The sequence below is a fragment of the Capsicum annuum genome, chromosome 9 (genome assembly GCF_002878395.1).
Source record: "Capsicum annuum cultivar UCD-10X-F1 chromosome 9, UCD10Xv1.1, whole genome shotgun sequence".
Lineage (NCBI taxonomy): Eukaryota > Viridiplantae > Streptophyta > Magnoliopsida > Solanales > Solanaceae > Capsicum > Capsicum annuum.
Window position 1 is genome coordinate 47,820,635 of NC_061119.1, and position 11,986 is coordinate 47,832,620.

The window sequence follows — 11,986 nt, forward strand, 5'->3', positions numbered from 1 at the left end:
GGTAGGATATCTTGGAAATAAATTCATTTGCCAAACTCATAATAATCTATAATAAAAATTAAAGATACGGGCACAAGAATGGAAGAATTATTCTTGTTCAAAGCCCCACATACCTAAAAATGGAAGATGAATATGAACTTTCAACTCCAGAACTTTATTCACAAAAATAAAGGGTGCTTCTCGAAGCCCTTAACGTGATCAACTCGAATCCCAAATCAATTTGAAATTTCTATGGTTCAATCAAGAGACATAGAAGGATGAAATTTGGAGTAGTCGGGTTGGGGTTTAAGCCTTAGGAAATTTTGGATAAAAATGAGCTATTGAATGCTCTTAATGGACTTAAATCCATGGCTTACCCGGACGGATTGGAGTAGGAATGACCAAAATACCCTTAAAAATCAAATAATGTCAAATCTATTCTTTGGTGGACTGTTTTGATAGGTTGAAGTAGATCGACCATAACTTTTTTCTCTGATAGACCAATTGGATGAAACAAATTTCATTGGAAAGAGGACTCTTAGAGCTTTCTGTTGATATATAGCAGCTCACCCAGATCATTATGTACAAAGAGTTATGATTGTTTGAAATTGACCCTAAAATTCGCCTGGCCTCAGTATTTTTTTCCTGCATATTTACTGTTCACCACTATTCACGGTTAGATCGAAATGATCATAACTCATCGCTCGAGTGTCTGTTTTGGATGATCCACATATCGTTGGAAATCTTATTCGATTCTCTACGCAATCACGGGTCACATATCTAGAAATTCCACACAGAAAAATTATTAATCATGATAAAGAATAGAATTCAACACATTTTCGTCCGAGATCTTAACGGACTCTTGGAAAGATAAAAAGGCTTTAACGACTCGACACATTTGGGAGTGAAATATTTAATGGGAAAAATTGGGGTATCATAGTTTCCTACTAAGTTATTGAACTTTATTACTCCTTTGTTTGTCAAAAGGTGTAAGACTTGTATGAGATAGAGAGATGATGATAAATAGGAGTATTTTGTAGATAGATATGACATGACAAACCTGAAGTTTGAGCCTAATGTTTACATTCTAATCGATATAAAAAACTGGTATAATCTAAATTAACAGGGAAGAGAGTGGCCAATAAGTGTCTAGATGTCCTCAATAAGTTTGAGCGGAGTCATAAGAGGATGTGAGGATAGTAAACTCTATTGGGAATTATTGTGCATGACAGAATGGTATAGATATAGTAGTAATTACGAGAAAGGAGAGATTGAGTATAATATCATTGATTAGAGTTGTTATTCGATATACGTATAAGTAGTGATTAGTGGGTATGATTGTTGTGTTAGGTAAGTATGAGTAATCTGAGTGGTATATTGAATTAAGTAATTATGTACTTATACATAAAAAGGTTGAATGTTGTGTCTAGCCTTCGGTCACTACTTGAGATTATTAAATTATCATCATACTTTTAGCATTGGATTGAGATTATATATATTGAGGTAAGTATGTATGAATCAAGTGTCACACCAACATTGTCATATAGATCGAGTGTCATGCTGATAATATTATTTGGATTGGGTACCACTCCAATACTAGTACATGGATAGAGCTCATCCCCGATAGGTTATAACTGAGAGTCCCTACTGATTTTAGTATACGTGTACACCTTGTATTTATGCATTCATATTATTTCTTTGTTGTACTTGCTTATTATAGTTATTATTGTGTAGTTAACTTATTGAGTGAGTAAAATAGACCTGAGTGCGTGGGTGTAAGGTATGCATTGATTTGAGTATCGATCCTAATTTTAGTATACATAACTTACACAGAGACACATATATACGTGTGGGGTATTGGGCAATCTGGTCTAGTCCATGTTTTATTCTAGAGTGCAAGACTAGTTACCTTGTTGGTAGAATTAAAGTTTGAATTAATGACTCATAGGTGTATGTGTGTAAGATCATAGGTGTTGGTAGAGAGAGAGAGAGTAAAGCAGGAGTTAGTGAACTTATAAGAACGGATTTGAAAGGGTTTAGTGATTTGGAAATATTATATTGCGACTATGATTTCCTCCCTATTTTCTATTATTGTTATTTATTTCTAACCCTAGTTGGATGATGATACCTATCAGCACATGTAGTTGCACTAATACTATACTTACTATATCTCTATTTAGGGATATTGCTATGTTACAGGTCAATGGAGTTTCTGTTGGTACAATGGTGGTTATTCTTCAACAACTCCTGTTAGCTTACCCTTATATGGATCTTATATTTGAGTCTTCTTTCCCCTTTATTAGTGCTCTTGTATCAGTTTAGATTAGGTTATGGGGAATTGTTATTTTATTCCTGCAATGTAATTATTTAATAAATGTATTTGAACAGGAGATTTTTCTTTCATTAGATAACTACTCATTTTCCAAAAATGTTTAATATATATTTTGCATTTAATTGATGAGGGGTGGTAAGGTTTCTCCAATTTAAGTTAAAGTCGGGTAAGTGCTTGCGCGATTTGTGAATAAGTTATGACAAGTTGGTATTAGAGCCTAGGTTACAGGTTGTAATGATCTATTCCATTGTTACTAAAAATCTACCATAGTAAGAACTTAATAACCTCATTCGTCATAGGTTATAGGATCAATCCCTTATTATATGGGTGTATTAGATATGAACTAAGGTCATACAATACCCCTAGTACAAAGTTATGCTAAAATGTTCTTGCATTGAGTTTCGAGCTAAGTTTAACTAGGATCAACTTCAAACAAGTACTTATTTTAGAATATAAAGAGTTACGGGGACCAATACCCACCAAATAAAGATCTTTAAGTCTTTTTCCAATGCCTACGATCATTCATTAATTTTCTTTCAAGTTAAAAGTTATGAGCATTTTACTACAGACTGTTCGTGCTGAAAAGTTGGCTGCCGCAGTGACAACCAAATAGTACATAAACTTCTTTTTGATGTTTTTGAGTTTTTAAATGAAAAACTTTGTTCCAAAGTCCTAAGGGAAAATTTTCCAAATTCTAGGATGAAAATTCTTTGTTGTAAGTTCTTCCATCATCTTCTTCGTCTTTCAATCTAATAACACCTTAGAATCATTACAATGATCTTTAATGGTGAATTTCTTATGGATTATAACCCTAAGTTTATGAGATTTTAGGGAAAACCTACGATTTGGATTAATATCACCTAGAATTACTTTTGAATTGTTAACAAACGATTCCTTGCATTTATTATTCTAAAACATGAAATTAATAGTTGGGGGACCTAAATTAAATAAAAAAACAAATCTTTAGCTTTAAAACTCAATTATTGGAGATAGGTTGAGTATGATAGGACTCACTAATAGTTAATTTTCCTTTGGTTAATGTTTTAAACCATGAATAAGGACAAAATTAGTGGGATGAATTCTTAAAGTAGTTATTAGAAGAGAAATTGATTAATTGCTCCTATAATATTTTGATTTTTGGATGATTAGACTAATGGAGGCATGAAGTAAAGGAAAAAACAACCAGGGTGTGGCCTTCTTGTTTCAATATCTTCGGTTGAGATAGGTTATGGATTAATGTATAGTAGACTTGGAATAGATACGTGTAATTACTATAGTTAGATAGTAAACTTCATGTCTAGGCCTACGAGAATAGAGTTTGGATGGATAAAACATGGAACTAACAATACAAAAAATGGGTCAATTTGCTGGGGTTAATTTTAAGGTTTACGAGGGTTTTAAACCCCCGCAAATTGTGATTTCAACTGTTTTCAAAACCCCTACAATACAAGCCGTCACAAATAATTTGCGGTGGTTTTATTCCGAATGCCATAATTAATTTGCGGCGGTTATTTTGCAGCAGTTTAAAACCTCCACAATTTTTATTTTTATTATTATTTTTTAATTTAGTGGGGCCTATTAATTTTCAATAACAAATTATAAATTCTAATTTTAACTCAAATTTAATTGTTCCTTTAGGTATAATCTACAATCCAATATTCATTCAATTCATACATCATTAACATAACATGACTAATTAAACATTGTAATTGATAATCATATCAAAAATACATTGAACATTAAATTTCAACATTAGCATCTTCAAACTCCAAATTTTCAACATTAAAAAAACTAGTATCTTCAAACTCCAAAATTAAATTTAAGCACAAAACCTTCAATATTCTAAAATTCTCTCCAACCACACAATTACATTATTATAATTGACTATCCAAGACAATTTGCAATGAAAACAACGACTGTCATTAGGATCACTATCATCACATGGTCTTCTTGCATCCATGGGTGAAATGGGTTCACTAGTCACATTATTTGGCTACATAAAAATGTAAAGTTTAAAAATCAATCAGACAAACTTTTAGTCTTTATGTTATAAAACATTTATATCTGCGTATAGCTAAAAACATAATCAATAGTTGGGTTTAACCAAAATAGAAAACTGATTCTTCAAACAATATCATCACAATCTTCCTATTAAACCTGATTTTCGATTCACATGTAAAATTGGTTCATAGCAGTTGTATTTGAGTCATATCATTTGAGATTTAATAGTTAATATTTGACTTGTGAGCATGAAAATAGCATAGTGCAACAACAAGATCCACCAAGAAATTGAAGAGTTAGCTTGATATATAAAGCATCATTTCAAAATTTAAATAATTTTAAAAATAAATCTATCCATCAAGGGATAGCTACAATAAGAAACTCACAATTACTCCAATTCAAAAAAGGGGGTTGGGGGGTGGGGAGGGGAGTAAATATTATTATGAACAATAATCAAAAGTTCAAAAAAATAATGGTAAATCTTTCACACAAAAATTTAGCACTCACAATTCCAAGTACCACATTTTATACTTCTGATCGCAATACTAAAAGGTAGTTAAGTCTGGTAATACATGATAATGTTGTTATGACAGATAGGGAAGAAAATGAAAGAGGGTTGAAAACTGATCTCCATCTTTCTACTGGATAGATTATCATTGACAGAAAAGTTACTAGCAGTGCTTGTCAAAAGATTTACTCCATTCCATCTCAATTGTGAGTTGTCATAAGATGCGTAAAACTCCTTCAAACACTCTATTATAAAAGGACTGCAAATACATACAAGATGGTGAATACTTTTGTATAGAAGAGGAGGCTACTTATAATCTTTAGCAAACATTTCTGGTAGATTAACAAGTAGTGTAATTCGAGGTTATTGTTCTAAATTGAGTCTTCAGGCAGTATTTTAGGCTGCTATGGACAACCTTATCATTTTTCTAAAAATAGGGGCATCTTGGTTAGCTAGCATGCACCTCATCCAATCTAAAGAAGTTGCATCAAACTTTATATTGCTAAAAGAACGTGTAGTTTTATCCATAAAAAGTGTCCTTCCCAAATTCCGTCTATCATCATAATCCCTATTTCCTCCTCAATGAGCTCAATTTTAGACATGGATATACTCCAAAAAGTATGAGAGAAAAGGTGGATATTTCAAGGTTCAAGTACACCAGAACTAGAACAACTCACTTAAGAATGATACAAGAGGCATAGATTGAGTTGTGAGTGCCTGTGCTTTCAAAAAGCCATTACAACACCATTCAATTTTTTTCCATGTAAGTCATCCTCAAAAGAAACAGTATTATTAAGTGAAGACAATGAATTCAACACTATGATGTCTGAGTAAAGATAGATTCCACCATACCTACAATAAAAGGCAAAAGAGAACATGAAAGCTTATCTATAAATCTGAAACAACTATAAATTTCACCAACAGAAGTTTTTATATTACTGAAGTTAGAGAAATACTGGAGTAAATGGAAAGGGAAAAAAGTTCATTAAAAGCATGAGATCACAGCTATCATATGCCCCTTAAGTCAGTCCTTCAATCATGTTTATAAGATAAATAAGTTCATTAATGTGATTCAAGGAAAGATTATGACTTTAACACGTTCCATAATAAACAGGTGACAAATGCTAGTTTCATAAGGTTCTTGGCTTTGTCCAAGAGATGTTGGTGAAACCCTCACCGCAATCTACTTACTCTTAAGGATAACTCATGTAATTTAGCTATGAAATATATTGCTAAAACAACACCCTCACTAGAAGCAGCAAATTTCCTGGAATTGTGTGATCTTAAAAACAAGCTTTCCATGATCCACAGATGCTACAATAGATTATTCATTAACATATACTAACAACCAAAAGTTTTGTATATCTCAGAAGAAACTTGTATCCTTCTTTAGTAGTCCTCTAACCGTCATTTTTTATAAGGTGTCTTCTAACTATAATCAACTCATTTTCTTAACTCCATGAATAACCTCTCTTGTGTCTTACTAGTCCAATTTTAAGAATATCAACTATAGGTAAAAAAGAGAAAGAAATTATAATCACAATGAAAACAATTACTGATTGAAATAAATAGTCAGGATCTTAATTACTGGCTCCTTAACTACTTTGCCTTACCCCAAGTCAAATGTTATAGACAAGAAACACCAGATTTTTTGAACTCTGTTATGCCAATCTAGGTGGATGGTAATATATTTGAATTGAAAATAGAAAATAACACCTTGATTAGTTACATTTAAATACAAGGGGAAGTGTATATTTTCCATATTACTTACTTGTATAGAGCTGCCAGCCTGACAAGTTCACTGTAATGCAAAGTATAGTGTTTTGTCTGTTTCCATTCATGCCAGACAGAAGCAAATACATATGTTGGTGTGTCTAATAGGAGCTCATCAAGATTGGGCAACACATCAGCCACTTTAAAGCTACAGAAAATAATCTATCATCAAATTCATCCCCAATAAACTTGTAAATAAGAATACAATACCATTGACATGCAACATGCATGTATACACAAAGAAGAACTTGAGACTATTTTCTTTTATAAATAAAATGTTATTTTAAGTAAGAAGAAGTTAAGATTTCTTGGTAGACTTTAAGTACTATTTTTGTGAGGCAAATATGAACTTCGGATGAAGATATAAGTCAAACAAACAACATGCTGAGGCAGATCTAGGATTTTAAGTTATGTGTGTTTAACCTTTAAGGTTTGTAGCAAATAAACTCATTGTATTTTTAAAAGCAATCAGATGGAAGGCTTGGATCCTCAACAATTCCAAGGTGAACAACCAGTGGGTTTCTATCCACAACAAATGCCTTTTGGTCACATGGCTTATATGTATTTCTAGCAAATGTATGTCAACCAAATGGCCAGCTATGGTTATGGTAACGCTCAACAACAAAATACTCAGTTCCTAACCCAAGTAATGTCTGGGATCTCTATGATAGACAATGGTTCTTCTTATCCAGTTTCCACTCCTTCGTATGTGCCATCTGGAAAGCCCTCAAAGCCATAAACAAATTGTTCTGGGACCTAATTGACTTTTCAAAATTCAAATCAGCCAATGGTGCTCCCAGGAGTGCTGTCAGCACGTGATAGTAACTAGTTTAACACCTTTTATTCTTTTTCTTTCTTTTTAACTATGACATTAGCATTCTATTTGATTCATAAGCTTATGTTTCTTATTAACTTTTATATTAACTTTGTAGCTGGTTGCCTCTTATTATATTTGTCATTTGCTGTAATGAGTTCTCTCTATTATGTCTCATTTGTATAGTTAGGGGGAATGAATAGTTCAGGTGGTCTTAATTTTCTTTGTGTGTTTGATAACAGACTATGATATTACTTATCTCCCTTGTTAGTAGTTGTACTCTCCTTGTATCATCCTTAGCATGACACTCTATTATTCTGTTTCTACCATACCAAATATAGACATCCAGCCAAAGGCGTGGTGCGATAGATTTGGGCAGTAGAGTTTCCACCCAGCCAACCACATTAGTACTCTAGTAAACATTCATTTGTTATATTTTCATTGAAGGGTTGCCAGACTCTTATACAATACAAAAAACCAACCTAAGTACAGTTGTCACGTCTCACTGATGAAGGTGCTTATGCAGTTATATGGCCATAAGGTTTTTTCATTATAAAGGGCTACCAGGCTATGTGTCTTTAGACTCTAATTTGACATAAAATTCATCAGATATATGAGTATGCAGTGTGCACTCTAAATCAGCTATCAGTCCCCATACTTAACTAATTGGAATATATAGAAAATTGCTAGCCATATTTCACCAATTTAAAACGTATGCAATCATGTAGGTAAACAGAATGCTAAGGCATTAAGTCCTAGAAACACACTTCTGAGTTTACCTTTCCCTTCCGTATAATTCGAGGTACACTGTCAGTCATATCAAATATGGTAGATGGTTAAGCCACTGAACACCCGCATCAACAACAAAATCAAGTCTCTAACATAACCAAAGAAGAAAAGAGAGAGAAACTCAATCCACCATATGACATCCCAACCAAAGAGTGACCACAATAGGACAGGATATTGGCCAACCAAAACCAGCTCTAATGAACCAAAACATTTAGCACATCAAATATACACATACAGATCTAAGACAAATGAAAAATACGTACAAGAAATGGAGAAAAATATCTAGCTTACGAGCTGTAGCATTTACAGATCCATATGTAAGAGACACATAAAACACAAAGGGAAATACGAAAATTTGTCGCTCTGATGAGAACAGAATGAAAGAGATCCTACTTAGCATTCACAAAGGTGTGGTTGTTGTTTCCATTTGTAATTATGGGGTTTGTTAGAACTTGAATAGCTTTATAGAGTCTGCAAGTACCATATTTTTTTTTCACAACTAAGTGGCCTCGACCCAATTTATGATCTCATGAACATTGATCTCTATTCACTCTCTATCTATATGCAAGTTACAACCCAAGAAAATTACTACAAACATTATTCTAATCAGGAAAAAAGATTTAACAAAAGAAACGTAAACACTGCTATGCAAATTATACCTGGCCATGCCTGTGACGGTGAGTATTAAGCAATTTTCTTCCTACAAAAGGAAAAAGAATTTGGACTAAATGAGTCAAATTTCAGCTTCTAAAGATTTAGGCAGAAATTGAGAAATGGGTATGAACAATCTGGAAAAATATGTTAAACCATTGTAGGGTTTTTGGGTAAAACTAAGAGAACAAAGAAAAAGACGTTTGGCCTATTAAAAAGGGGGGAAATGAAATTTGGTTCACTGTATACCCCGCAAATCTAAAATTTTTAGCTATGGTTTATTTTAAATGGATAGTAGGGATTAAAACCTCCGTAAATCTAAAATTTTGGGCGACGGTCAATTTAACCTCCCCATTTAATATAATTTTGCAGAGGTTAAAATAACTCCACAAATAAAACCCCACAGTAGACCCATTTTTTGTAGTGTAATGTAATGAGAATATAATTTAGTATTGTTGTGTGAATCCCTTTTGGGTGTATGTATTTGTATGACTTAATTGATAATTTACAAGTTTAATGTGTGAATGTGGGTAACTATAGAGGGAATTATGTGAACTTGTAATCTATAAAACTAGTCTTTAATATCTAAAAAAGGGTGAACATGATATTATATGTGTCTGAAATATGAATATTCTATTGAAAGATAGTTAGGAGAATTTATCGTGATAGGAGAATGTGATGTCATAACTTAAGAACCTAAAGTTAAGTTTGGCTATGTTCTAGTATGTAAGATGTGCAAAGGTGTCATGACCCAAGACTAACCCCTTGTCGGACACGATGCTTAAGGCCATAAATGACTCCAAGCTAACCTATGATTAGGTACCTGTTGTGAGCACTAAATAAGATAATAATGGGACGTCATGTACGAAAGATAAACTAATAAAGTCTGATAGAATAGAATACTAAAATATAAACCACCATGTATGCACTACCAATAAAAGAAACTAAGATAAGTTTGAACAATTGAACATCTAGTCTGAACGTTTGAAAGCCTCCAAGACATAAGGAACTGATGGAAAAAAACCCTAACTAACTCCGACTGGATAAACATAAAGAAATATTGAAATACCTGAAATGACATATCTTGTCCCCGGTGGATGACAACTCACTACTATTGCTGCTGAAAAGTACTGAGCTGACTAATGGCGATCAGGGAACCGAGCATCTGGACCTATGTTATAAGACAATATAGCACAATAGAAAGTATGCAATCAGTACTTTGAATTTACTGGTATGTAAGGTAGGGACTAACTGAAATATGTGAGGTACGGAGTATGAATGTATTAACATCTAAGATGAATGCAAGACAGAGAATAAACATGCACTGAATAATCTGACTAATTGAATAGCTGGTATCTTAGTAACTGAATAACTATTTTTCGTATAACTAAATACCTGGTATCTATATACATAGTCATGCAAACCTGAACTGATCTGGCCTGAATACCAAACTGAAACTATAGGAGCTAACTACAATCGACATGCCCCAATCTGAGCTAATCAGGGTCCAACCTATAAACCCATCTGAAAGAGTGTCAATACCTTACCAGGGGTACTAACACTAGCTATGTGGATCCATTAATCTGCTCAAAAAAGTTTTTTCAAGATCAGAGTCAAGGGCTGTAAAATCCTTTCTCGAGATCTAATGGCAGAATGACCCAGAGTTAGAAGTATGAAACTTGACGTATAGTAGAAGTAGAGTAGGATAATGTTTATCTGGATTTAGTAGATGAGAATTATGTATCCATTAAGCAGTGGGGTGTTGTGTAGAGTTTATAGTAGAATTTTGAGAGAGATTTACTAGTTGAAAGGACTTAAGAGTATGTCAATATTTTAGCAAGGACAAGCCTAGGCAGTGACCGAAAAGATAAAGAAACTTGTTAAGGTTGAGGATGTTGAAAAAAATTGAGTGACTAGTGTTTCATGATTCCTATCTAGTAGTAGTAAACTAGTATAGTGCATGAAAAGTTGTGGGGATATCCATGTTAAGTGTTAAAATCTATTTTTGGATGATCAAGTAAATAGAAAGAAGAGTTTTGAATTCTAAAAGAAAAAATATGCCTAGGGTATTTTGACACTTTAGAAGATTCTAAGTTAGTAAACATAAAATTTATAGTATGATGAGGATAGAGGCTAGAGAAATTTAAGAGTTGTATCATAAAAGAAGTACTAGTAGTGGGTTTTAACTTTCAGATATAGTCTTATAGGGAAGTTTGGTATTTATGAGTATACTTATATCCCCAACAACTAGAGTAATGTAACTACAACGCAATTTAGAATTTATTCAATATGTCCACAGACTTAGAATGATGGCATAAATCAATGGGGGAGATGATAGAACATAGAACCAAGTTACGTTTTGCGATTCTAGTAGTGATGCTAGTGACGTTCCAGAATAGAGATAGGGGAGGCAGATAACCGACCATTTCCTATCTCAGTATATTTTTTTGTACTTCAGTCATACACTTTACTCATGCCATGCATGTCAGCTCCATGATCATAACTCATATTTATCAGCTTATATAGAATCATGTCTGTTCTCAATTCCTAGAATGAGGAGTGATACCTCACTCACTAGTACGAGTCACACTTATGAGTCTACAAATTCTAGTCTCATATGTTCTATAGTATGCTCTGTTCCAATTATTTATGATACCTCCTTAATGACTAGTGAGATCATACTACATCACATATGCTTAAATTTGTTGAAAAGTTTGTTCTTGTTATATTTTACTCGTCGGGACTTAAATTAGCTTCAAAATTATGAAAATTCTTAGGTTAAGAATTCTCAGTATTTCTTTTATTCTAAATACCCATGTTATGACCCTTCTCATATTTTGATGGTGATACTGATGGCAGATGAGTCATAAGCTTAAATAAATTATTGATATTACTATGGATAATGACTTATGGTGGTTAGTGACTCTTTCATTAGAACTTAAAGGTTGATTGTTTAAGGTGGAAAGGAGAAGTATATTTTTGAATGATAGACCCTAGTGGTTATAGAATATAGATTCTCATAGTTAAAACTAGTGTAGTCCTTTTAGTGGTAGAGCTTTGTATCTATTGATTAAGATTGAATAAAGTGACAACACTCAGCTAGACTATAATAGCTATTAGCAGACATATGTTGTCAACC

General features: G+C 33.0%; 1 protein-coding gene across 1 annotated transcript; it reads right to left on the reverse strand.

Annotated features, from left to right (window-relative positions):
• Positions 1–5,532: 5,532 nt before the first annotated feature.
• Positions 5,533–9,017, reverse strand: LOC124887287 (uncharacterized protein At4g19900-like). Its single transcript, XM_047396709.1, has 3 exons — positions 8,856–9,017; positions 6,592–6,741; positions 5,533–5,672 (listed from the first exon to the last, which is right to left on the reverse strand). The coding sequence occupies exons 1-3, from the start codon at positions 8,861–8,863 to the stop codon at positions 5,546–5,548; spliced, it is 285 nt and encodes a 94-aa protein (XP_047252665.1). The 5' UTR covers positions 8,864–9,017; the 3' UTR covers positions 5,533–5,545.
• Positions 9,018–11,986: the final 2,969 nt, after the last annotated feature.

Excerpts from the sequence above, each read along its gene's own strand:
- LOC124887287 (XM_047396709.1), bottom strand. Across the intron at positions 5,673-6,591 it reads AGGCTGGCAGCTCTATACAA|GTATGGTGGAATCTATCTTT; the intron begins GTAAGTAATATG and ends CTTTTATTGTAG.